We start from the raw sequence: 26,714 nt of genomic DNA on the forward strand, positions 1-26,714 counted from the left end.
GCGGTATGACGGCTGCGTGGTCCAATGTTGTTTAAACTTGAGTACTATTGTTTGTACAGATGAACGTGGTACCTTCAGGTGTTTGGAAATTGCTCCCAAGGATGAACCAGACTTGTGGAGTTCTACAACACTATTTCTGAGGTCTTGGCTGATTTCCTTTGGTTTTCCCATGGTGTCAAGCAAAGAGGCACTGAGTTTGAAGGTAGGCCTTGAAATACATCCACAGGTACACCTCCAATTGACTCAAATTATATCAATTAGCCTATCAGAAGCTTCTAAAGCCATGACATCATTTTCTGGAATTTTCCAAGCTGTTTAAAGGCACAGTCAACTTAGTGTATGTACACTTCTGACCCACTGGAATTGTGATACAGTAAATTATAAGTGAAATAATCTGTCTGTAAACATTTTTGGGGAAAAATGACTTATAACAAGAAATTTGTGGAGTGGTTGAAAAACAAGTTTAATTGACTTTTATTGACCCTAAGTGGATGTAAACATCCTATTTTAACTGTAAAACTATTGTAGCTAATTTTCAGCATTTAAGTATTAAAGTGATAATTGAATAGTGGTAGCCTATCAAAAGTTTGGAACTATAAGGTTCTATCAAATTTCAAAATCTAGTTATTGACTTGTTGTGTTCAATGTTCTATATAGTTGTGTTCAATGATCTATATAGTACTCCAAACACCCTCAATTCACGTGGTTAAGTTCAAAAGAACACGATGTAAAAATTGCTGACACCATTCAAACCAATCAGGGTTCGGGAACTTGTTGTCATCGTGATACATTGGTCAGCACTTTGCAGTCCTGTCAAGATTGAAGTATAGTTCTATTCTTTTTTGCAGTCCTCTCCACACAAATCCCATTCTCCCCTTCTCTTGATCCCTGTCTGTCATCCTCCCTCCTCTCTACTGCTCCACATCTTATTTCTCCTTTTGTTCCTCTACCCGTCCTGGTCTTTAGTCCTGCTTCCCCTCCTGGTCTTTAGTCCTGCTTCCCCTCCTGATCTTTAGTCCTGCTTCCCCTCCTGGTCTTTAGTCCTGCTTCCCCTCCTGGTCTTTAGTCCTGCTTCCCCTCCTGGTCTTTAGTCCTGCTTCCCCTCCTGGTCTTTAGTCCTGCTTCCACTCCTGGTCTTTAGTCCTGCTTCCCACCCTGGTCTTTAGTCCTGCTTCCCATCCTGGTCTTTAGTCATGCTTCCCCTCCTGGTCTTCAGTCCTGCTTCCCCTCTTGGTCTTTAGTCCTGCTTCCCCTCCTGGTCTTTAGTCCTCTACATGTCTTCCTGTCCTCTCCCTTATTGTCCTCTACATGTCTTCCTGTCCTCTCTCTTATTGTCCTCTACATGTCTTCCTGTCCTCTCTCTTGTTGTCCTCTACATGTCTTCCTGTTCTCATCTACCTTATTGTCCTCTACATGTCTTCCTGTCATCATCTCCCTTATTGTCCTCTACATGTCTTCCTGTCCTCATCTACCTTATTGTCCTCTAAATGTCTTCCTGTCCTCATCTCCCTTATTGTCCTCTACATGTCTTCCTGTCCTCCTCTCTCTTATTGTCCTCTAGATGTCTTCTTGTCCTCATCTACCTTCTTGTCCTCTAGATGTCTTCCTGTCCTCATCTCCCTTATTGTCCTCTACACATCTTCCTGTCCGCTCTCTTATTGTCCTCTACATGTCTTCCTGTCTTCTCTCTTATTGTCCTCTACATGTCTTCCTGTCCTCTCTCTTATTGTCCTCTACAAGTCTTCCTGTCCTCCTCTCTCTTATTGTCCTCTACATGTCTTCCTGTCCTCATCATCTTATTGTCCTCTACAAGTCTTCCTGTCCTCTCTCTTATTGTCCTCTACATGTCTTCCTGTCCTCTCTCTTATTGTCCTCTACATGTCTTCCTGTCCTCACTCTTATTGTCCTCTACATGTCTTCCTGTCCTCCTCTCTCTTATTGTCCTCTGTGTCTTCCTGTCCTCTCTCTTATTGTCCTCTACATGTCTTCCTGTCCTCTCTCTAATTGTCCTCTACATGTCTTCCTGTCCTCCTCTCTCTTATTGTCCTCTGTGTATTCCTGTCCTCTCTCTTATTGTCCTCTACATGTCTTCCTGTCCTCCTCTCTCTTATTGTCCTCTGTGTCTTCCTGTCCTCCTCTCTCTTATTGTCCTCTACATGTCTTCCTGTCCTCCTCTCTCTTATTGTCCTCTACAAGTCTTCCTTCCTCTTATTGCCCTCTACATGTCTTCCTGTCCTCTCTCTTATTGTCCTCTACATGTCTTCCTGTCCTCTTCTCTCAGTCTCTTTTGTTTCTCCTTCCTCTCCTCCTTTTTCCTCTCCATATCCTTCATCCTTTCCCTCACCCACATCCTCTCTTTTAGTCTCTTTCGCGTGCTTCTCTCCCTCATTCTCTCTTTTAGTCCCCTTTGCCTGGTCCTCTCCCTCCGCCTCTCCTCGCTCCCCCTCAACTTCCATCCCCACCCCATCCCTTCTCTCCACCTCCCCTCCCTCTCCCTCCTCAGGCGAGTTGTCCTCCCAGCCTTCTGTCTCTAGCTCCAATTGCTCCACCCTGGCCAGGATCTTGCGGTTGCTGGACTCCAGCTCTGCCATTAGACGGGCCAGCTTGGTCTGCAGGGTGTTCAGATTACCCTCCAGTCTCTCCACCTTGACTTCCACCTTCTCCTGGTCCTGCTCCTCCTCGCCTTCTGCGGCCTCCACCAACATGCCCATTTTAGTGAGGATCTGACGACCCTTCTCCTCCAGGTGTCGCTTGGCAGCTGGGAACTCAGACAGCACGTCTGTCAGGTCCTCCTTGGAAAGGCTGAACAGGTCTGAGTGGCCGATGCTGCGGATGTTGGCCGTCCGACGGTTGCCTGATTTGTTTCCTGCCAGAGGATGAGGAATGTTGTATTTGTGTGAAGCATTTTGACATTTCATTTGCTGCTGCTCTAAAGTCTGTACTGTGGGTCCATTGAGACATTGTGTTGGAATGTTAGGGACATGACTGTACATTTAGACATTGTGTTGGGTTATTAGGGACATGATTGTCCATTGAGACATTGTGTTGGAATGTTAGAATACTAGAATGTTGGAATGTTAGGGACATGATTGTCCACTGAACCATTACGTTGGAATGTTGGATTGTTGGAATGCTGGAATGTTGGATTGTTGGAATGTTGGATTGTTGGATTGTTGGAATGCTGGAATGTTGGATTGTTGGAATATTGGAATGCTGGATTGTTGGAATTTTGGAATGTTGGAATTTTGGAATGTTGGAATGCTGGATTGTTGGAATTTTGGAATGTTGGAATGCTGAATTTTGGAATGCTGGAATGTTGGATTGTTGGATTGTTGGAATGCTGGAATGTTGGATTGTTAGAATGTTAGGGACATTCTATAAATGTGCTGAATTACTCCTCACCTTTGATGTTCAGGATGCTAATTTCCCCGAAGAAATTGCCGTCACTCAACACAGCGAACTGTGTGATGCCATCGTCCGCCACCACAGCCAGTTTCCCATCCTTAATGATGTACATCTCATGTCCCACGTCCCCCTTTCTGCACACATACTCCCCGGGACTATACACCTACAGGCAAGAGGACATGTCTGGGAAATCATGGCTACAGTCGCACATAAAAACAACAAAGTAATGTTTAACTGAAATATTGTTCTCAAGCACGAGTCAAGTTAGCAGTCATATACATGTCAACCGCCACTGACTACGCAGACATAACAAGAATTACACCCGGCTCCAAAGGGACAATCTGCAGTTAGTAAAAGAACAAAGCTGATACCCCACCGCTAAGTTTGTGAACAGCTAACGGACGGGGCTGGAGAAATGACTGGCCAGCCATGATATCAAAGTGATACTTTCAACCAGGATTAACAGTGGGTAGGCTAGCGGTTAATTAAGAGTGTCAGGCCAGTAACTGAAAAGCAGCTGGTTCGAGTCTCCGAGCTGACGAGGTGAAATCTGTAGACGTGCCCTTGAGCAAGGAGCATAACCCTAATCGCTCTGAATAAGAGCGTCAGCTAAATGTGTTTGCTTACATTTACTTTTTTTTTGCAAACAAAGAAGTTAAAGAAGCCTACATTTTGGGTTCTGACGGAGTAAGTTGTATCCTTCAAGAATCAATGGTTGTATATATTTTTTATTTATAAGTCCAAAAATGGATGTAGCAACTGCAGATTGTCCATTTCACCCTTGACCTCTGACCTGCGGGATGAGTTTGAGCACCAGCTCCTCCAGCAGACTGGTCTCACAGTTCTGGAAGATAGTGACCTTGGAGAGCGTTGGCAGATGTACGCTCACAGCGATCTCCGTCTGCAGCTGGACAGGAAGCTGCTGCAGGATCTCGTTCTCCCTCGTGATCTTACGGTTGATGTACAGGTGCTGGTACCAGTCGTTGACACGGTTACGCAACTCCTTGCTGATGTACCTGTTGCGCAGGTAACCTTTGACCTGGAATGAAATAAAGTAGATTTAGCCAGGCCTGTCACAAATCCTGGGATCCTTCAGAAAGTATATTGCCAGAATGCAAGGCAAACTCTTTTAGGTGAAAGGGTAACAGAGCTATCTATCAAATGTATTTGATAAATCCCTTTTTTTACATCAGTAGTTGTTGCAAAGTGCTGTACAGATACCCAGCCAAAACCCCAAATAGCAAGCAATGTAGAGGCAGAAGCACAGGGGCTAGGAAATACTAAGGCTGCCTGACCCCCCCGACCTTGACCCCGACCCACCACCCCCCCCGACCTTGACCCCGACCCACCACCCCCCAGAGGAGAAAGCAATACTCTGGCCCCGGCCCCTCACCAGCTCGTGGTTGGGGAAGAAGACGTTGTCTCGGTCCCTGAGGTTGGTGATGACGTTCCCCACGTTCCCCACGACGGAGGCAAACACCAGCACGGCGATCAGCAGATCAGCGATCATAAACAGGTACTCCTCCTCGCGGTCGGGCAGTGGCGTGTCGCCCACCGTGGTGAAGATCTGCGCAGAGAACCAGAAGCAGTAGATGTACTGGTGCCTCACTGGGGAAAACATAGGGTCGGTGATGTTTGGGTAAACCCAGCGATCCACCCCGAAGCCAATGTAACTGGACAGGGCAAAGTAGATGCAGGCGTTCCAGTGGATGAGCACGAAGATGTAGAGCATAAGCTTGGAGATGCGGAAAGTGTTGGGGTAAGAGGTACGGGTCTCCATGCGGTCCATGGCTTCGTTGAGCCGGGAGATACGGAGGAAGCGGTTGACCCTCACCAGCGGCTGGCGGATGCCGAAGTACAGATAGAGGAGGTCAGTGGGCAGTAGGGAGGCCAGGTCCAACCGGAAATGTGAGGAGAAGAGGTAACGCTTCTTCAGACGGTCCCTGTCCTGCACCAGGATACCCTGTTCTAGGAAACCTGCAGGTGGCAACACAGCACAGATACAGTCAGAGTTAAGTTCATATCATCAGAGATGTAAAAAATATTTATTTCATAACTTGACTAAGCCTCGGAGTCATCACGAAAGAAAAGGAAGTCATTATTAACTCTCTCTCCGTCCTCTTACAGAATTCAGTCATGGGCTCTCCACATGGGCTCTCCACATGGGCTCTCCACATGGGCTCTCCACATGGGCTTATCACATGCTTTTAAGAGCATTAAAGAGCAACTGCCTTTAAAAAAAATACAAATAAATCCTTTGAAAACGGCCAATGTGGCGTCGATATGAGTCAGAAACTATTATTCTAGATGTATGAAAGCATAGTTATATTATCACAGCAATGGAAATATCTGAAGAGGAAATGTGATACAATCATAAGACAAGTCACACAGGACCTCAAGACAAATCTGTGACAGTGCAAAGTCACATTAAGATGAACCAACGAGCAAATGTCTGTCTGTTCCCAGGAAGAAAATGGGTCTCCCGAGTGGCGCTGCGGTCTAAGGAACTGCATCTCAGTGCAAGACGCGTCACTACAGACCCTGGTTGGAATCCAAGCTGCATCGCATCCAGCCGTGATTGAGAGTTCCATAGGGCAGAATTGGCCGTCATTGTAAACAAGAAATTGTTCTTAACTGATTTGTCTCGTTAATTAAATACAATTCTGTGCTGTGACCCACCAATACCTTTTGGGATTCTACTTTGACACAATGAATAAACAAAACTTGGTCTTTTAACCAAAACCGAGAAGAAAACAAAATCAGCCGGTGTAAATAGGATCATTTCGGTCATAAAGTCTGGTCTAAAACAGAGTGTGGAACATCCGTGTGTCACAACAGGTAAATGAAGGTTGGGTTTTGATGTGACGATGTTCATTTGCCCACTAACATGGTGTGAACAGCTGCGGCGATCGCTCCTTATCCAATAGCATTAGACAGTGAAACAGACCTGTCCAGCCGACCTTGTTTACATAAGACAACACTTTGCAAATACTGCACCAAACACCTTAGATGTAAAATTGCGCAATTAAAACATCCACGGTAAAAACAGATTTCTTGTGTTGTCTTAGATTCATTCTGGGGATTTTGAGCAAGTGATATTGGCTTCCGTGTCTACGGTGTCTCATGAGGGACAATCATCATTAACCAAACCAGGAATCGAGAAAAAAAAACACGTGCCAATTGGCGTGTTCAGTGAAATACCACTGTGGATTGTGATCTAGTAAGTACAATAATGGCAAAAGATGTTCTCTAACCCACCACTGGCAGACCCACACACACTTCCTATATGTAAAAAAATGTTTTATCTTTACCAGTGCGAAATTTGATGATGGTATCAGCCACGTACAGGAGATCGGAGCAGTAGTCCAGCGTGAGCCACAGTGTCAGGAATTCATCCTCTATTTCCTTAAAGCATGTCCTAGAAAAGTAGGTCAAATTCCACGTACAAATATCTACAAAATTACATTTAAAAAAATATTTTTTGCAAATTTTACCCAAATTCATGGTATCCAATTGTTAGTAGTTACTATCTTGTCTAATCTCTACAACTCCCGTATGGGCTCGGGAAAGACGAAGGTCGAAAGTCATGCATCCTCCGAAACACAACCCAACCAAGCCGCACTGCTTCTTAACACAGCACACATCCAACCCGGAAGCCAGCTACACCAATGTGTCAGAGGAAACATCCCGTGCACCTGGCTACCTGGTTAGCATGCACTGCACCCTGCCCGCCACAGGAGTCGCTGGTGTGCGATGAGACAAGGATATCCCTACCGGCCAAACCCTCCCTAACCTGGACGACACTAGGCCAATTATGCATCGCCCCACAGACCTCCCAGTCGCGGCCGGCTGCGACAGAGCCTGGGCACGAACCCAGAGTCTCTGGTGATACAGCTAGCAATGCAGACCACTGAGTCTCTGGTGATACAGCTAGCAATGCAGACCACTGAGTCTCTGGTGGCACAGCTAGCAATGCAGACCACACAGCTAGAGCAGACCACAGAGTCTCTGGTGGCACAGCTAGCAATGCAGACCACTGAGTCTCTGGTGGCACAGCTAGCAATGCAGACCACTGAGTCTCTGGTGCTAGCAGACCAGCTGAGTCTCTGGTGGCACAGCTGCAATGACCACTGAGTCTCTGGTGATACAGCTAGCAATGCAGACCACTGAGTCTCTGGTGGCACAGCTAGCAATGCAGACCACTGAGTCTCTGGTGGCACAGCTAGCAATGCAGACCACTGAGTCTCTGGTGGCACAGCTAGCAATGCAGACCACTGAGTCTCTGGTGGCACAGCTAGCAATGCAGACCACTGAGTCTCTGGTGGGAGGCTACAAAATGACATTTCAATCGGTTGACATGTTTCAGGTTTCTGTGAGGTCTATTTATTATTCAGGTGGATTATTGATCACTGACACCTGTAGAAATTATACTACAATGCTAAAATGTATATTGAGCCAGGGAAATGAAATATTATTATTATTATTATTATTATTATGATACATTTGAGACACTCACCTACAGATGATGATGATCCAGTTGTAGAAGATGGGGAAGATCATGACCTGGAGCCATCCATAATAAAACTCCTCTGATGGGTCAACCACCCACTCCGTCCAGCTGACCAGGAGATGAGAGAGAGAGAAACATCCTGGATGATTTACATTCAGATCAACTTTATTAGCATGAATGGCACGAAGCCATTTGGGTAGCCTAGTGGTTAGAGTGTTGGACTAGTAACCGAAAGGTTGCAAGTTCAAATCCCCGAGCTGACAAGGTACAACTCTGTCGTTCTGCCCCGGAACAGGCAGTTAACCCACTGTCCCAAGGCCGTCATTGAAAATAAGAATTTGTTCTTAACTGACTTGCCTAGTAAAATAAAAAAATCCACTGTTCCTAAAGCGAAGTGAGATAATGACATCAACAATAACCATAAAGGTTAAAAAATAGGAAATAAAATATTAAAGGTGATTAGATTAAAGGAGAAACATTCAACAACATCAATCTAGAGCTGGGAAAAGCATCCATACTGTTATAACTTATTTTAAATGATCAATTGTATCTATGCTGTCATATGGCTTCATGTATCCGTCATGTTTTGCCCGAGTCTCTTACTTCACTTTGGGCTTTGCCGGAAGCTTCTTCTCATCTTTCCCCTTCTCTTTACTCTCCTCTGCTTCATTGTCCTCTTTCTGCATCCGATGCCACCTGAACACCCTCGCCCATCGGTTCATTCTGCCCTTATCTAATCTGTCAAAAGGTTTTGCCTCAGTCATAGGCCCTCCCTGCGCCTTCGCCCTGATGGTCCAGCAGAGGTACCTGGTAGTAATAAGGGAGTAGAAGTGTAAGCTGCCCGCACAACTCTGTTGTCTGGTGTTATAGCGGCATTGCTGTGTTAACATGACAACAAGCCAAGCCTACCTGAGCAGCGGCACACCTGTTGATCACGCTGAACTGTCTCCGCGGGAGGGGAGCAGGTGACTCTCTATCCAGGCGGCAGGTAGATAGATCCCTTCAGGGACCTCATTTGTTCATGAACCAACTAGTCCTGCAGCAACAAATCCCAAAGGGTTTAGATGGTGTCGACTTCTCAGTTCATTTGATAAGGATAGGATCTAAAACAAACAATGATGTAATCTTAGCCTATGGTTTTATTAAATTGAGCTGAAATATGTTCTCCTCTGGTATAACCCTCACATTTTATGTATTTTGTGGGAGTCCAAGATTCCTTGGAGGATGTACATCTTAGCACCTACTCTTGTGAATAAATCAGAGGACCACCACAGATAATCTTTCAGGCTACCATGGATTTTACCTGAAATCCAATATGTCTTCCGAAATCCAATATGTCTTCCGAAATCCAATATGGTGTCCGAAATCCAATATGGCTTCCAAAATCCAATATGGTGTCCGAAATCCAATATGTCTTCCGAAATCCAATACGGCTTCCGAAATCCAATATGGCGTCCGAAATCCAATATGTCTTCCGAAATCCAATATGTCTTCCGAAATCCAATATGGTGTCCGAAATCCAATATGGCTTCCGAAATCCAATATGGTGTCCGAAATCCAATATGGCTTCCGAAATCCAATATGGTGTCCGAAATCCAATATGGCTTCCGAAATCCAATATGGCTTCCGAAATCCAATATGGCTCCCATAATACCATTTGATGGAGGTTGATGACATGTAAATATACACTTTGTATGAAGTGGCACTGCCATGCCTCTGTTGTGTTTGAATACCTGAAGCCAAATAGATTTACACTTTCACAGCATCTCAACAATGGGCCATTCTGTGAAATGTAACAAGGCTTTTTACGACACAGGCACACAGTTAAGTATCCAAGTTACAGGAAAGCAACCTGTGATACGACATTCAGCCTCTCGAGTAGCGTTTGCAAACACAGTGCCTTCGGAAAGTATTCACACCCCTTGACCTTTAGTTGTGTTACAGCCTGAATTTACTGGCCTTCATACTACCCCATAATGTGAAAATGGAATCATGTTTTTCAACAACAACAAAAAATACAGATTCATTCAAAATGAAAAGGCTTGAGTCAAGAAGTATTCAATCTCTTTGTTTTTTTGCAAAACTAGGCAAGTCAGTTAAGAACAAATTCTTATTTACAATGACAGCCTAGGAACAGTGGGTTAAACTGCCTTGTTCAGGGGCAGAACAACAGATTTGTACCTTGTCAGCTCAGGGACTTCATCTAGCATCCTTTCCGGTTATTGACCCAACTCTCTAACCACGATGCTACCTGCTGCCCCTAAATTATGACAAGCCTAAATAAGTTCAGGAGTAAAAATGTACTTAACAAGTCACATAAATTGCATGTACTCAATAATAGTGTTTAACATGATTTTATGACTACATCATCTCTGTACCACACACACACACACACACACACACACACACACACACACACACACACACACACACACACACACACACACACACACACACACACACACACACACACACACACACACACACACACACACACACACACACACACACACACACACACACACACACACACACAGGTAGAGTTGACAGAGTTGAATGGCTGTGATGGGAGAAAACTGAGGATGGAGCAACAACATTGTAGTTACTCCACAATACTAATCTAAATGACAGAGTGATAAGAAGGAAGTACAGAATAAAAACATTATGAAACATTCATCCTGTTTGCAACAAGACATAATACTGAAAAAATAATGTGTCGTCCTGAATACAAAGTGTTGTTTGGGGAGAATCCAATACAACACATTACTGAGCACTACTCTCCATATTTTCAAGCATAGTGGTGGCTGCATCATGTTATGGGTATGCTCTGTAATCGTTAAAAAAAAAACAAATCGATAAAACCTAAATAGAATAGAGCTATAAGCACAGGCAAAGTCCTAGAGGAACACCTAGTTCAGTCTGCTTTCCACCAGACACTGGGATACAAACTCACCTTTCAGCAGGACAATAACATAAAACACAAGGCCAAATCTACACTGGAGTTGTTTACCAAGAAGACAGTGAATGCTCCTGAGTGGCCGAGTTACAGTTTTGACTATGGAGAGACCTGAAGACAGTTGTCTAAAAATGATCAACAACCAATTTGACAGAGCTTTGAAGAATTAAAATGTTGCGCAATCCAGGTGTGGAAAGCTCATAGAGACTTACCCAGAAAGACTCACAGCTGTAATCGCTGCCATAGGTACTTCTACAATGTAAGGGAGTGAATACTTAAAGTAGTAAGATATTTCTGTATTCCCTTTTCAATAAATTTGCTAACATTTCTAAAAAAACAAAACATGTTTTCACTTTGTCATTATGTATAGTGTATAGATGGGTGAGACAGGGAGAGAGAAAAAACAATCTATTTAATCCATTTTGCAATTAAGGCTGTGACAACATGTGGAATAAGTTAAAGGGTATGAAAGCTTTCTAGAGGCGCTGGTATGTACACTGAAACTTAAGTGTGTTGATTCTAACAGCGTGTGGAGACAAGGTAACCAGTAGTGGTTGTAGTTCTGGGACCTGACCAGCTTGAACAGCTAACTGGTTTGACCCACCCTGAGGAGCCTCTTGTTTGACAATTTCTGTCAATTTAGCAGTAAAATATGTTTACACAACCATCCATTTCATAAATGTGAGAAAATGAGGCCCTTTTATGAAGATTGGCCACTAGCTTAAATGGGAAATGTGTTTTTAAACTCATGGGTGGATGTCCCTTCTCAATTTAAGTTGACTTTTAAAAAGGTTAGGGTCAAGGTTAGGTAAGGGTTATGGTTTTGATTAAGGTTAAGGTAGGGTTTAAGGTTAGGGTCAAGGTTAGGTAAGGGTTATGGTTTTGATTTAGGTTAAGGTAGGGTTTAAGGTTAGGGTTTAGGGTAAGGACATCTCAAGGATACTCAATAGTACTGACTTTCAGTTAGGAGGCTGCCTTCAAGGATGGTGGAGGTATTGTGCACCTGTGTGAAGCTAGCCACAATAAGGAATAGCCACAATAGTGGAATTTGAGTTCTGCCTTCAAAATAAAAGTCCCCCATTGAAAGTGATGCAAACGGAATCAAGACACATTTGGGGTAGATAATGCTAAACAAGGTTGTAATGTTATTACATAATTTACAGTTAAATACAGTAATTAATTATTTTGGTAATAAACTGATAAAAACTGTTTAAATCCTGCTGTGGATGTATTAGACTACATAGTTGAATTGGGGGCATACGTATATACACTTATAGGCCTAACCTATGGATTGTGCACCCATGAAATGGGGATATCAGCCTACTCAGTGACATTTACGGGACACAACTATGTATATATTATGGTCTTATTGCTGTACTTTGAAAACAGTGTGAAATGAGCAACATTCATATTGCTATGTACACTGTACAGCCTTACCTGTGGATCTTTGGGTCCATGAAATGGGAAATCGGCCCACTCAGTGACATTCACATATTACAATTCTGAAGAGTTTACCCAATATTTGTGAACTTTAACTGTGTGAAATCATACATGTGACAATATTGAAGATACCCAACGATAACAAATTGCAAATATAAATGTTTATTTAAATAAATGATTTTTCAGAAGGAATTGAAACATAGTAACCCATTTGAGCCAATATGTGAGAAACTGAAAATGTTCCCTGATCACTTTTTAACAAGATAAGCGAGCAAGCTCCTGGAAACTTCACAAAGCATCAACATACACCCAGCAACTATTTACAAGATAATGTAGAATAAAGGGCTGTTCTCTACCGATCAGGACGGTTCTTTACCTATCAGGGCTGTTCTTTACCTATCAGGGCTGTTCTTTACCTATCAGGGCTGTTCTTTACCTATCAGGGCTGTTCTTTAACCTATCAGGGCTGTTCTTTACCTATCAGGGCTGTTCTCTACCTACCAGGGCTGTTCTCTACCGATCAGGACGGTTCTTTACCTATCAGGGCTGTTCTCTACCTATCAGGGCTGTTCTTTACCTATCAGGACTGTTCTCTACCTATCAGGACTGTTCTCTACCGATCATGGCTGTTCTCTACCTATCAGGACTGTTCTTTACCTATCAGGGCTGTTCTCTTATCAGGGCTGTTCTACCTATCAGGGCTGTTCTTTACCTATCAGGACTGTTCTCTACCTATCAGGACTGTTCTCTACCTATCAGGGCTGTTCTCTACCTATCAGGACTGTTCTTTACCTATCAGGGCTGTTCTCTACCTATCAGGACTGTTCTTTACCTATCAGGACTGTTCTTTACCTATCAGGGCTGTTCTCTATCACCTTTCAGGGTTGTTCTCTACCTATCAGGACTGTTCTTTACCTATCAGGGTTGTTCTCTACCTATCAGGACTGTTCTTTACCTATCAGGGTTCTCTACCTATCAGGACTGTTCTCTACCTATCAGGACTGTTCTCTACCTATCAGGGCTGTTCTCTACCTATCAGGGCTGTTCTTTCCTATCACCTATCAGGACTGTTCTCTACCTATAGGGCTGTTCTCTACCTATCAGGACTGTTCTTTACCTATCAGGGCTGTTCTCTACCTATCAGGACTGTTCTTTACCTATCAGGACTGTTCTTTACCTATCAGGACTGTTCTTTGCCTATCAGAACTGTTCTCTACCTATCAGGACTGTTCTTTACCTATCAGGGCTGTTCTCTACCTATCAGGACTGTTCTTTACCTATCAGGACTGTTCTCTACCTATCAGGACTGTTCTTTACCTATCAGGGCTGTTCTCTACCTATCAGGACTGTTCTTTGCCTATCAGAACTGTTCTCTACCTATCAGGACTGTTCTTTACCTATCAGGGCTGTTCTTTACCTATCAGGACTGTTCTTTACCTATCAGGACTGTTCTCTACCTATCAGGGTTCTGTTCTCTCTACCTATCAGGACTGTTCTTTACCTATCAGGGCTGTTCTTTACCTATCCGGGCTGTTCTCTACCTATCAGGACTGTTCTTTACCTATCAGGACTGTTCTTTACCTATCAGGACTGTTCTTTACCTATCAGGGCTGATCTCTACCGATCAGGACGGTTCTCTACCTATCAGGGCTGTTCTTTACCTATCAGGACTGTTCTCTACCTATCAGGACTGTTCTCTACCTATCAGGACTGTTCTCTACCTACCTATCAGGACTGTTCTTTATCTATCAGGACTGTTCTTTACCTATCAGGGCTGTTCTCTACCTATCAGGGCTGTTCTTTACCTATCAGGACTGTTCTCTACCTATCAGGGCTGTTCTCTACCTATCAGGACTGTTCTCTACCTATCAGGACTGTTCTCTACCTATCAGGGCTGTTCTTTACCTATCAGGGCTGTTCTCTACCTATCAGGACTGTTCTCTACCTATCAGGACTGTTCTCTACCTATCAGGGCTGTTCTTTACCTATCAGGACTGTTCTCTACCTATCAGGGCTGTTCTTTACCTATCAGGGCTGTTCTCCACCTATCAGGGCTGTTCTCCACCTATCAGGGCTGTTCTGTTCTCTACCTATCAGGGCTGTTCTCTACCTATCAGGACTGTTCTTTACCTATCAGGACTGTTCTTTACCTATCAGGACTGTTCTTTGCCTATCAGAACTGTTCTCTACCTATCAGGACTGTTCTTTACCTATCAGGGCTGTTCTCTACCTATCAGGACTGTTCTTTGCCTATCAGAACTGTTCTCTACCTATCAGGACTGTTCTTTACCTATCAGGACTGTTCTCTACCTATCAGGACTGTTCTTTACCTATCAGGGCTGTTCTTTACCTATCAGGACTGTTCTCTACCTATCAGGACTGTTCTTTACCTATCAGGGCTGTTCTCCACCTATCAGGGCTGTTCTCCACCTATCAGGACTGTTCTCTACCTATCAGGACTGTTCTCTACCTATCAGGGCTGTTCTCCACCTATCAGGGCTGTTCTCTCTACCTATCAGGGCTGTTCTCCACCTATCAGGACTGTTCTCTACCTATCAGGACTGTTCTCTATCAGGGCTGTTCTACCTATCAGGGCTGTTCTCTACCTATCAGGACTGTTCTCTACCTATCAGGGCTGTTCTTTACCTATCAGGACTGTTCTCTACCTATCAGGACTGTTCTCTACCTATCAGGACTGTTCTTTACCTATCAGGGCTGTTCTTTACCTATCAGGACTGTTCTTTACCTATCAGGGCTGTTCTCTACCTATCAGGACTGTTCTTTACCTATCAGGGCTGTTCTCTACCTATCAGGACTGTTCTTTACCTATCAGGGCTGTTCTCTACCTATCAGGGCTGTTCTCTACCTATCAGGACTGTTCTTTACCTATCAGGACTGTTCTCTACCTATCAGGGCTGTTCTCTACCTATCAGGACTGTTCTCTACCTATCAGGGCTGTTCTCTACCTATCAGGACTGTTCTATATCAGGGCTGTTCTCTACCTATCAGGACTGTTCTTTACCTATCAGGACTGTTCTTTACCTATCAGGACTGTTCTCTACCTATCAGGGCTGTTCTCTACCTATCAGGGCTGTTCTTTACCTATCAGGGCTGTTCTTTACCTATCAGTACTGTTCTTTAACCTATCAGGGCTGTTCTCTACCTATCAGGGCTGTTCTCTACCTATCAGGGCTGTTCTCTACCTATCAGGACTGTTCTCTACCTATCAGGGCTGTTCTCTACCTATCAGGACTGTTCTCTACCTATCAGGGCTGTTCTCTACCTATCAGGGCTGTTCTTTATCTATCAGGGCTGTTCTTTACCTATCAGGACTGTTCTCTACCTATCAGGACTGTTCTCTACCTATCAGGGCTGTTCTCTACCTATCAGGGCTGTTCTCTACCTATCAGGGCTGTTCTTTACCTATCAGGACTGTTCTCTACCTATCAGGGCTGTTCTTTTACCTATCAGAACTGTTCTTTACCTATCAGGGCTGTTCTCTACCTATCAGGGCTGTTCTTTACCTATCAGGGCTGTTCTCTACCTATCAGGGCTGTTCTTTACCTATCAGGGCTGTTCTCTACCTATCAGGGCTGTTCTTTACCTATCAGGGCTGTTCTCTACCTATCAGGGCTGTTCTTTACCTATCAGGGCTGTTCTTTACCTATCAGGGCTGTTCTCTACCTATCAGGGCTGTTCTTTACCTATCAGGGCTGTTCTCTACCTATCAGGGCTGTTCTCTACCTATCAGGGCTGTTCTTTACCTATCAGGACTGTTCTCTACCTATCAGAACTGTTCTCTACCTATCAGGGCTGTTCTTTACCTATCAGGGCTGTTCTCTACCTATCAGGGCTGTTCTTTACCTATCAGGGCTGTTCTCTACCTATCAGGGCTGTTCTTTACCTATCAGGGCTGTTCTTTTACCTATCAGAACTGTTCTCTACCTATCAGGGCTGTTCTCTACCGATCAGGGCTGTTCTTTACCACCTGCAGGCTGTTCAGGCTTTTGTTCCAGACCAATCCTACCACACCTGATTCTACTACTCTTGGTCACGTTGAGCAGTTGATTAGTAAACATAGGTGTGGTAGAATGATGACTGAACAAAAGCCTGCCGTGTCCTGTGGTTGAGAGAAGGGTTAGGCAATGAATGACATACTGTTAGGAAATAATCGTCGTTATACAACTGTTACAAAATATAGAATTAGTCCTACGCTGACGCAATTGCCATAAGATGTGCTTTTGGAGATCAACACAGCTTCAATATTGGTTCTCTATTTGTGGTTTCAAACGAATTCCCATGGTGAGTAACATTACATCTCAATGCAGGGTAGCCTAGTGGTTAGGGCGTTGGACTAGGAACCTCAAGGTTGCAAGTTCAACCCCCCCGAGCTGACAAGGTACAAAGCTGTCGCTCTGCCCCCTGAACAAGGCAGTCATTGAAAAGAACAATTTGTTCTTAACTGACTTGCTTAGTTAAATAAAGGTAAATAGTGTCACACCCTGAAATGTATCACTAGTCACTTTAAATAATGACACTTTATATAATGTTTACATACTCATCTCATATCTCAAATGTATATGCTGTACTCTATACCGTCTACTGCATCTTGCATCTTCGGGCATCACTCTTCATACATTTTTATGTACATATTCGTATTCATTCTTTTACACTTGTGTACATATTCGTATTCATTCTTTTACACTTGTGTAAAAGTTGTTGTGAAATTGTTAGGTTATAATACTTGTTAGATATTACTGCATGGTCGGAACGAGAAGCACAAGCATTTCACCAATAACATCTGCTAATGTGTATGTGACCGATAACATCTGCTAACCATGTGTATCTGACCAATACAATTTGATTTGATTTGATCTGTTTCACCTGTCTTTGTGATTGTCTCCATACCCCCTCCAGGTGTCGCCCATCTTCCCCATTATCCCCAGTGTATTTATACCTGTGTTCTCTGTTTGTCTGTTGCCAGTTACTACAGTTTAATGGTCTGGTCTCATTATTCAACAGTTTAATGGTCTGGTCTCATTATTCTACAGTGTAATGTTCTGGTTGACTCATTATTCTACAGTGTAATGTTCTGGTTGTCTCATTATTCTACAGCATAATGTTCTGGTTGTCTCTCTCTACAGTGTAATGTTCTGGTCTCATTATTCTACAGTGTAATGTTCTGGTTGTCTCATTATTCTACAGTGTAATGTTCTGGTCTCATTATTCGACAGTGTAATGTTCTGGTTGTATCTCTCTACAGTGTAATGTTCTGGTCTCATTATTCTACAGTGTAATGTTCTGGTTGTCTCTCTCTATGGTGTAATGTTCTGGTCTCATTATTCAACAGTTTAATGTTCTGGTCTCATTATTCTACAGTGTAATGTTCTGGTTGTCTCATTTTTCTACAGTGTAATGTTCTGGTTGTCTCTCTCTACAATGTAATGTTCTGGTTGACTCATTATTCTACAGTGTAATGTTCTGGTTGTCTCATTATTCTACAGTGTAATGTTCTGGTTGTCTCTCTCTACAGTGTAATGTTCTGGTTGACTCATTATTCTACAGTGTAATGTTCTGGTTGACTCATTATTCTACAGTGTAATGTTCTGGTTGTCTCTCTCTACAGTGTAATGTTCTGGTTGTCTCTCTCTACAGTGTAATGTTCTGGTTGTCTCATTATTCTACAGTGTAATGTTCTGGTTGTCTCATTATTATACAGTGTAATGTTCTGGTTGTCTCATTATTATACAGTGTAATGTTCTGGTTGTCTCGCTCTACAGTGTAATGTTCTGGTTGTCTCATTACTCTACAGTGTAATGTTCTGGTTGACTCATTATTATACAGTGTAATGTTCTGTTTGTCTCGCTCTACAGTGTAATGTTCTGGTTGTCTCATTATTCTACAGTGTAATGTTCTGGTTGTCTCATTACTCTACAGTGTAATGTTCTGGTTGACTCATTATTATACAGTGTAATGTTCTGGTTGTCTCATTATTCTACAGTGTAATGTTCTGGTTGTCTCTCTCTACAGTGTAATGTTCTGGTTATCTCATTATTCTACAGTGTAATTTTCTGGTTGACTCATTATTCAACAGTGTAATGTTCTGGTTGTCTCATTATTCTACAGTGTAATGTTCTGGTTGACTCATTACTCATTTACATTTACATTTACATTTAAGTCATTTAGCAGACGCTCTTATCCAGAGCGACTTACAAATTGGGCTCTACAGTTTAATGTTCTGGTTGTCTCATTATTCTACAGCATAATGTTCTGGTTGTCTCATTACTCTACAGTGTAATGTTCTGGTTGTCTCATTATTCTACAGTGTAATGTTCTGGTCTCATTATTCAACAGTTTAATGTTCTGGTTGTCTCATTATTATACAGTGTAATGTTCTGGTTGTCTCATTATTCTACAGTGTAATGTTCTGGTTGTCTCATTATTCTACAGTGTAATGTTCTGGTTGTCTCATTATTCTACAGTGTAATGTTCTGGTTGACTCATTATTCTACAGTGTAATGTTCTGGTTGTCTCTCTCTACAGTGTAATGTTCTGGTTGTCTCTCTCCACAGTGTAATGTTCTGGTTGTCTCTCTCTACAGTGTAATGTTCTGGTTGTCTCATTATTCTACAGCATAATGTTCTGGTTGTCTCTCTCTACAGTGTAATGTTCTGGTCTCATTATTCTACAGTGTAATGTTCTGGTTGTCTCATTATTCTACAGTGTAATGTTCTGGTCTCATTATTCGACAGTGTAATGTTCTGGTTGTATCTCTCTACAGTGTAATGTTCTGGTCTCATTATTCTACAGTGTAATGTTCTGGTTGTCTCTCTCTATGGTGTAATGTTCTGGTCTCATTATTCAACAGTTTAATGTTCTGGTCTCATTATTCTACAGTGTAATGTTCTGGTTGTCTCATTTTTCTACAGTGTAATGTTCTGGTTGTCTCTCTCTACAGTGTAATGTTCTGGTTGACTCATTATTCTACAGTGTAATGTTCTGGTTGTCTCATTATTCTACAGTGTAATGTTCTGGTTGTCTCTCTCTACAGTGTAATGTTCTGGTTGACTCATTATTCTACAGTGTAATGTTCTGGTTGACTCATTATTCTACAGTGTAATGTTCTGGTTGTCTCTCTCTACAGTGTAATGTTCTGGTTGTCTCTCTCTACAGTGTAATGTTCTGGTTGTCTCATTATTCTACAGTGTAATGTTCTGGTTGTCTCATTATTATACAGTGTAATGTTCTGGTTGTCTCATTATTATACAGTGTAATGTTCTGGTTGTCTCGCTCTACAGTGTAATGTTCTGGTTGTCTCATTACTCTACAGTGTAATGTTCTGGTTGACTCATTATTATACAGTGTAATGTTCTGTTTGTCTCGCTCTACAGTGTAATGTTCTGGTTGTCTCATTATTCTACAGTGTAATGTTCTGTTGTCTCATTACTCTACAGTGTAATGTTCTGGTTGACTCATTATTATACAGTGTAATGTTCTGGTTGTCTCATTATTCTACAGTGTAATGTTCTGGTTGTCTCTCTCTACAGTGTAATGTTCTGGTTATCTCATTATTCTACAGTGTAATTTTCTGGTTGACTCATTATTCAACAGTTTAATGTTCTGGTTGTCTCATTATTCTACAGTGTAATGTTCTGGTTGACTCATTACTCATTTACATTTACATTTACATTTAAGTCATTTAGCAGACGCTCTTATCCAGAGCGACGTACAAATTGGGCTCTACAGTTTAATGTTCTGGTTGTCTCATTATTCTACAGCATAATGTTCTGGTTGTCTCATTACTCTACAGTGTAATGTTCTGGTTGTCTCATTATTCTACAGTGTAATGTTCTGGTCTCATTATTCAACAGTTTAATGTTCTGGTTGTCTCATTATTATACAGTGTAATGTTCTGGTTGTCTCATTATTCTACAGTGTAATGTTCTGGTTGTCTCATTATTCTACAGTGTAATGTTCTGGTTGTCTCATTATTCTACAGTGTGATGTTCTGGTTGACTCATTATTCTACAGTGTAATGTTCTGGTTGTCTCTCTCTACAGTGTAATGTTCTGGTTGTCTCTCTCTACAGTGTAATGTTCTGGTTGTCTCTCTCTACAGTGTAATGTTCTGGTTGTCTCATTATTCTACAGTGTAATGTTCTGGTTGTCTCATTATTATACAGTGTAATGTTCTGGTTGTCTCATTATTCAACAGTGTAATGTTCTGGTTGACTCATTATTCTACAGTGTAATGTTCTGGTTGTCTCTCTCTACAGTGTAATGTTCTGGTTGTCTCTCTCTACAGCGTAATGTTCTGGTTGACTCATTATTCTACAGTGTAATGTTCTGGTTGTCTCTCTCTACAGTGTAATGTTCTGGTTGACTCATTATTCTACAGCGTAATGTTCTGGTTGACTCATTATTCTACAGTGTAATGTTCTGGTTGTCTCTCTCTACAGTGTAATGTTCTGGTTGTCTCTCTCTACAGTGTAATGTTCTGGTCTCATTATTCAACAGTGTAATGTTCTGGTTGTCTCATTATTCTACAGTGTAATGTTCTGGTTGTCTCATTATTCTACAGTGTAATGTTCTGGTTGTCTCATTATTCTACAGTGTAATGTTCTGGTTGACTCATTACTCATTTACATTTACATTTACATTTAAGTCATTTAGCAGACGCTCTTATCCAGAGCGACTTACAAATTGGGCTCTACAGTTTAATGTTCTGGTTGTCTCATTATTATACAGCATAATGTTCTGGTTGTCTCATTATTATACAGTGTAATGTTCTGGTTGACTCATTATTCTACAGTGTAATGTTCTGGTTGACTCATTATTCTACAGTGTAATGTTCTGGTTGTCTCATTATTCTACAGTGTAATGTTCTGGTTGTCTCATTATTATACAGTGTAATGTTCTGGTTGACTCATTATTCTACAGTGTAATGTTCTGGTCTCATTATTCTACAGTGTAATGTTCTGGTTGTCTCATTATTCTACAGTGTAATGTTCTGGTGGTCTCATTATTCTACAGTGTAATGTTCTGGTTGACTCATTATTCTACAGTGTAATGTTCTTTAATGTCACAGAGGGTTATTGCAAGAAATGACCCCAGCTAATATCCATTATTGAGATGACATCAGTTAATATCCATTATTGAAATGACATCAGTTAATATCCATTATTGAGATGACATCAGTTAATATCCATTATTGAGATGACATCAGTTAATATCCATTATTGAAATGACATCAGTTAATATCCATTATTGAGATGACATCAGTTAATATCCATAATTGAGATGACATCAGTTAATATTCGTGAATGAAATGACATCAGTTAATATCCATTATTGAGATGACATCAGTTAATATCCATTATTGAGATGACATCAGTTAATATCCATTATTGAGATGACATCAGTTAATATCCATTATTGAGATGACATCAGTTAATATTCTTCATTGAGATGATATCAGTTAATATCCATTATTGAGATGACATCAGTTAATATCCATTATTGAGATGACATCAGTTAATATCCATTATTGAGATGACATCAGTTAAAATCCATTATTGAGATGACATCAGTTAATATCCATTATTGAGATGACATCAGTTAATATCCATTATTGAGATGACATCAGTTAATATCCATTATTGTGATGACATCAGTTAATATCTATTATTGCCAGTTTTTAGAACACCTTTTTGGAGAGTTTGAAATTGGGATCCTTTGCTCAGGACAAGGGCATTTCCTGGCATAGAGTCGACATGGAAACAAAATAAGATTGAAAGTTTTTAGAAAATTCCCAAAACAAATATTTTCCTTAGAACATAAATTTAAACTCAAATAATGCAAGAAAGTCATTTTTTTTCAACCATAAAAATATATTTTTCCTGCCGGATAAGAATTGTCCCGACTTTCAAGAATCACTGAGCTAATTTCCTGCTATTCTACACATTTAGCCATCAGGCTGAAAGAAAATGTTTGTTTTTAAAGCTCGCTAAGCTAAAAATCATGGCTATTGACGTGTTCATATGCTATTTGGGGGATTGTGGGGGACCCCAGAGTATGTAGCACCCCCCCCCGCCCGCCTTGCCAGTGTGCACAATGCAATATGAATGTTCGATACACACAATAGTCTGACTGGAAAGGTTAATTCCCACAGTCAACGTCCTGCAATGAGAGCTAAAGTGAATGTCTCTGAGTAGGTTGATACCCCATTTAATGGATGCATAATAGGTTAGGCTGTAAAGTGTATAAGTATGACCCCAATGCAATTCTGAAGTCTGTTACAGCCACAGTGCAATTCCAACAGATTTTTACTTTCAATTTAACTAATTATCATCTTTTGTTATACATTTGTTTAACAACATTCAGACTTTGTTTCGCATTATCTAGTCCAAATATGGCATGATTCCATTATTTGTATCTGTTTAGTCACTTTCAGATGTGGACTTTTCTTTTTTGAAGGCAAAGCACAAATTCCACAATTGCGGCTAACTAATTCCTTATTGTGTCGAGCATCACACAGGTGGAAGAGGACACGGAGACGCGCTTTCTATCACACAACGTCATCGCGTCCCTTGCGTGTGTGTGCGTGTGAGAGAGAGGAATTCTAGAAGGTGGCGAAGAGAGAGAGAGGAGAGAGATTGTGAAATCATGGAAATGGTTTGTTGTTGTCTGAAGGAATAACCTATGCGACAAAATGTATACAATTCAACGGCGATCTTCTTTTGCATCGGTGAGTAGCTAGTTACGTTTTCACAGTGTTGTGTAATTATTATTTTACTGTACACTGGTCGACTGACAGTGGAATATCCTGGATAGTGAACTGTTAAATGAGCTTTTCTGTTGGCTAGCTAGCTAGCGAAGTTATCCTGTGGAAATCACTGCTCCTCCGCAGCAGTTTAGCGGTTTTGTTGTTAAATACTGCAAACCCAAACTGTGAGTATTTTGCTGGTTTAATATGACATTTGTCATTTTGCTTGCTAACGTTATTTAACCATGTTTAGCTAGTTGAGTGTGAACACCTCAGTTGTTTTTGTTGCTAACGTTTAAATCGCCGAAGAAGGAGACATAACGTTATATGAGCTAGCTAGATAGACAGTTTTTATTAGCTAAATTAGCGCCTTATTAAAACACATTATTTTGTTATTAGCTAAACACTGCATCAAACATCAGCACTGTGAATACAGTCCGTGACAGAGAGATGTTATGCCAACGACCAGCAGGCAGGCACACTAGTTCCTAAAATATTCCCTTAATGTTACTTTATATTCACTTTGGGAGTTTTGAAATGTGTAGCTAGCACCATTTCCCAGTGATTGTAATTGCTAACGTTAGCTTCGTTATTAGCATTGCTAACTGGCTATTTAGCTTAGCCAATCAATTGCTAGTTAGCTAGCTTGTTGCTGGTTATTTTAGGATTGGGATACATATTTTCTAAAAAAATGTATTCTAAGCTCATATCTATCAAATGTCTAACCTTCTTTATTAATAATTGACCTGCATCATATCAAGGTTGGCTGAGGATGTTGTAGCTAGTGTTTCTCAAAACTTGTTGAGGCACGATCTTCACCTTTTGAGTGTATGATCTACTAGTCTTTCTAGTTAACCTTCATTGTTTTCAGAGTGTAAACTTCGGTCGACTTCAGCACTGGCACAGACCCTGAAATTATTCTGCGTCTGATTTTATAATTCTTCAGCACATTTTTAAGTTGGTATTGAGAACATTTGAGACATGGCCGAACTGTCCAGGTCAAGAGGTTCTTTGTTGAGATGGACTTGACACGACAGGCTGAGGAGCAATGGTGGCTGACTTGCCACTCAATCATTTATCACGGAGACGCATCTTCCTGTGGCCAGAGAGAGAGAGAGCACCCTATTACCTAACTTATGTAGTGCACTACTTTTGACCGTCAAAAGTAGTGCACTACATAAGTTAGGTAATAGGGGATAGGGTGCCATTTCAGATGCAGGCACAAGAGTTCAACAAACATGACTGGTCAGTTGGCCTCTCATGAGAATCTCTTCCCTACCCTTATATTTTATCTCTGCCCATTTGTGAGCGTTTACATGGCTTTCACTGAGTCTTTAGGATGTGTGCGTCTGTGTGTGGGAGGTCCGATAACATCATATATAGACTCCCTCTCTGGGAACTTACTCTGCCTCTCTACCTCAGGCCTGCTGGATCTCAGCAGAATCATATCTAGCCTATTCACCCAGTTTCTCATCTCTTCCATTCATACACACACCTCATTCTCTCTCTCATTCTCTCTCTCTCTTTCTCTCTCGACAGAAATATAGACACTCTTGGAGATCCCATAAAGAGCAACAGTAGAACCCAACATAACGAGATCCCATAAAGAGCAACAGTAGAACCCAACGTAACGAGATCCCATAAAGAGCAACAGTAGAACCCAACGTAACGAGATCCCATAAAGAGCAACAGTAGAACCCAACGTAACGAGATCCCATAAAGAGCAACAGTAGAACCCAACGTAACGAGATCCCATAAAGAGCAACAGTAGAACCCAACGTAACGAGATCCCATAAAGAGCAACAGTAGAACCCAACGTAACGAGATCCCATAAAGAGCAACAGTAGAACCCAACGTAACGAGATCCCATAAAGAGCAACAGTAGAACCCAACGTAACGAGATCCCATAAAGAGCAACAGTAGAACCCAACGTAACGAGATCCCATAAAGAGCAACAGTAGATCCCCAAAAGAGCGTAACGAGATCCCATAAAGAGCAACAGTAGAACCCAACGTAATCGAGATCCCATAAAGAGCAACAGTAGAACCCAACGTCCCAACGAGATCCCATAAAGAGCAACAGTAGAACCCAACGTAACGAGATCCCATAAAGAGCAACAGTAGAACCCAACGTAACGAGATCCCATAAAGAGCAACAGTAGAACCCAACGTAACGAGATCCCATAAAGAGCAACAGCAGAACCCAACGTAACGAGATCCCATAAAGGCCTCTCACTGTGCTGAGGCAGGCTAACGTCTAATTTCTGCTCTGACTGTCCGTCTTGACAGAACGGTTTCAAGGGGTTTGGTTAAGTTTATTTTGGCATTTTATTATGGATCCCCATTAGTTGTTACAAAAGCAGCAGCTACTCTTCCTGGGGTTCCACACAGAACGCATAACATGAAACCTAATACAGAACATTAATAGACATGAACAGCTCAAGGACAGAACTACACACATTTTTAGTTCTGTTCACCTCATAACTGACCTTTGTCTTTCCTTTCTACGTCTCATTGTGTACGTGCAGCCTTAATCTCCCGGTGTTAGAATATGAGCAGGTGGACTTTGAGCTCAACTTACTGACTTTTATAGCACCTGAAGAATGTGACCTGGAAATAAAATCCCCACTGTTTGTGTACATTAGCCAGATACGTAGTTCTGCCGTGGCACACCTCCGAGTTTATTTTCTTTCCCCACATTTAGCTCAGGGATTGAAAGGCTGACTTCTTTGTTTTGTCAGAAATATTGAGCCTTAAGCTTAGCTGCTGTTCAGTTTATAAACCGCGAACACAAGTTCTGCCATGGGATAGGCCTGTATGGCTATAGGGTGCTTTGTGGGAGCTCTGGCTATGAGTTGATTATATGATGTTGTAAAACAGGCAAGAAAACAGAGGAAACGTGACTGAAATGCGCCTGGATTCAACATACCGTAGATTGTTAGCCGTTCGTTAAGGTTTTTGTTCAAGTTTGAGTTCGGACTGGCCTTTCCTTCATTCTTGAGGACCCCTTATACTCTCCCTGACTTATATGACTAAGATTGTGCCTTTGGCTTCTGGACAACGAAAGAAAGTTGATATGAAAAACAATAGAACAGGAGAGAAATTCTGGTAAATGGAATGAGGAAGACATCATTTTTTTTTGCAAGGCTACTTTGTAGCAAGGTAGGACATGCCTCGTTATTTTAAGTAAAGTGAAACGTTCAGGTTTCAAATGGTTATGCTACCTCGAGCTCAGATTGCGCAATGCTGCCTGACAGGTGATATTCCTCTAACTAGGCTCTGTGGCGTGTGATAAGTTCGATACATGACGACAAACAAATACCTCATTTAATTACTCTATGCATATTAACCTATAGACCAATAAGCATGACTGGGCATTTTTTTTCTACCCTTTATTTAACTAGACAGGTCTGTTAAGAACACATTCTTATTTTCAATGACAACCCACTGTTCCCCCGTAGGCAAACTGCCTTGTTGAAGGGCAGAAGGACAGATTTTTACCTTGTCAGCTCGGGGATTTGATCTTGCAACCTTTTGGTGACTAGTCCAATGCTCTAACCACTAGGCTACCTGCCGCCAAAGGTTAACTATGTTAATTAGCGGTTAACTATTAACATCCCTACTTGTTATCCTCTTTTAC

General features: G+C 41.8%; 2 protein-coding genes across 4 annotated transcripts in view; one reads left to right on the forward strand and one right to left on the reverse strand.

The window, feature by feature from the left end:
- Positions 1 to 434: 434 nt before the first annotated feature.
- cnga4 (cyclic nucleotide gated channel subunit alpha 4) lies at positions 435 to 26,652 on the reverse strand. 3 transcript variants are annotated; one of them, XM_064943860.1, is made up of 9 exons: positions 26,576 to 26,652; positions 8,825 to 8,951; positions 8,519 to 8,722; positions 7,922 to 8,023; positions 6,717 to 6,823; positions 4,799 to 5,382; positions 4,199 to 4,444; positions 3,403 to 3,568; positions 435 to 2,866 (listed from the first exon to the last, which is right to left on the reverse strand). In XM_064943860.1, the coding sequence occupies exons 3-9, from the start codon at positions 8,677 to 8,679 to the stop codon at positions 2,253 to 2,255; spliced, it is 1,980 nt and encodes a 659-aa protein (XP_064799932.1). In that variant the 5' UTR covers positions 8,680 to 8,722; positions 8,825 to 8,951; positions 26,576 to 26,652; the 3' UTR covers positions 435 to 2,252. The 3 variants fall into 3 exon arrangements, with proteins under 3 accessions (XP_064799932.1, XP_064799933.1, XP_064799931.1); XM_064943861.1 differs by lacking the exons at positions 8,519 to 8,722; positions 8,825 to 8,951 and having other exon boundaries at positions 26,576 to 26,646; XM_064943859.1 differs by lacking the exon at positions 26,576 to 26,652 and having other exon boundaries at positions 8,519 to 8,830.
- The window catches only part of fhip1b (FHF complex subunit HOOK interacting protein 1B), a 68,331-nt gene continuing 64,546 nt past the window's right edge, over positions 22,930 to 26,714 (forward strand). The window contains 1 exon segment of the mRNA XM_064943829.1: positions 22,930 to 23,057. The gene's annotated coding sequence lies outside the window, so the exon portion shown is untranslated.

This window comes from Oncorhynchus masou, chromosome 29, assembly GCF_036934945.1.
Source record: "Oncorhynchus masou masou isolate Uvic2021 chromosome 29, UVic_Omas_1.1, whole genome shotgun sequence".
Lineage (NCBI taxonomy): Eukaryota > Metazoa > Chordata > Actinopteri > Salmoniformes > Salmonidae > Oncorhynchus > Oncorhynchus masou.

What these genes read in the sequence shown, in the direction of transcription:
- cnga4 (XM_064943859.1), bottom strand. Translation starts at nt 8,805, where the DNA reads ATGTTAACACAGCAATGCCGCTATAACACCAGACAACAGAGTTGTGCG. An exon ending in TCTTCCCCAACCACGAGCTG is followed by an intron (nt 4,445 to 4,798) that starts GTGAGGGGCCGG and finishes ATTTCATTCCAG; the next exon opens with GTCAAAGGTTACCTGCGCAA. An exon ending in TGCTCAAACTCATCCCGCAG is followed by an intron (nt 3,569 to 4,198) that starts GTCAGAGGTCAA and finishes TCTTGCCTGTAG; the next exon opens with GTGTATAGTCCCGGGGAGTA.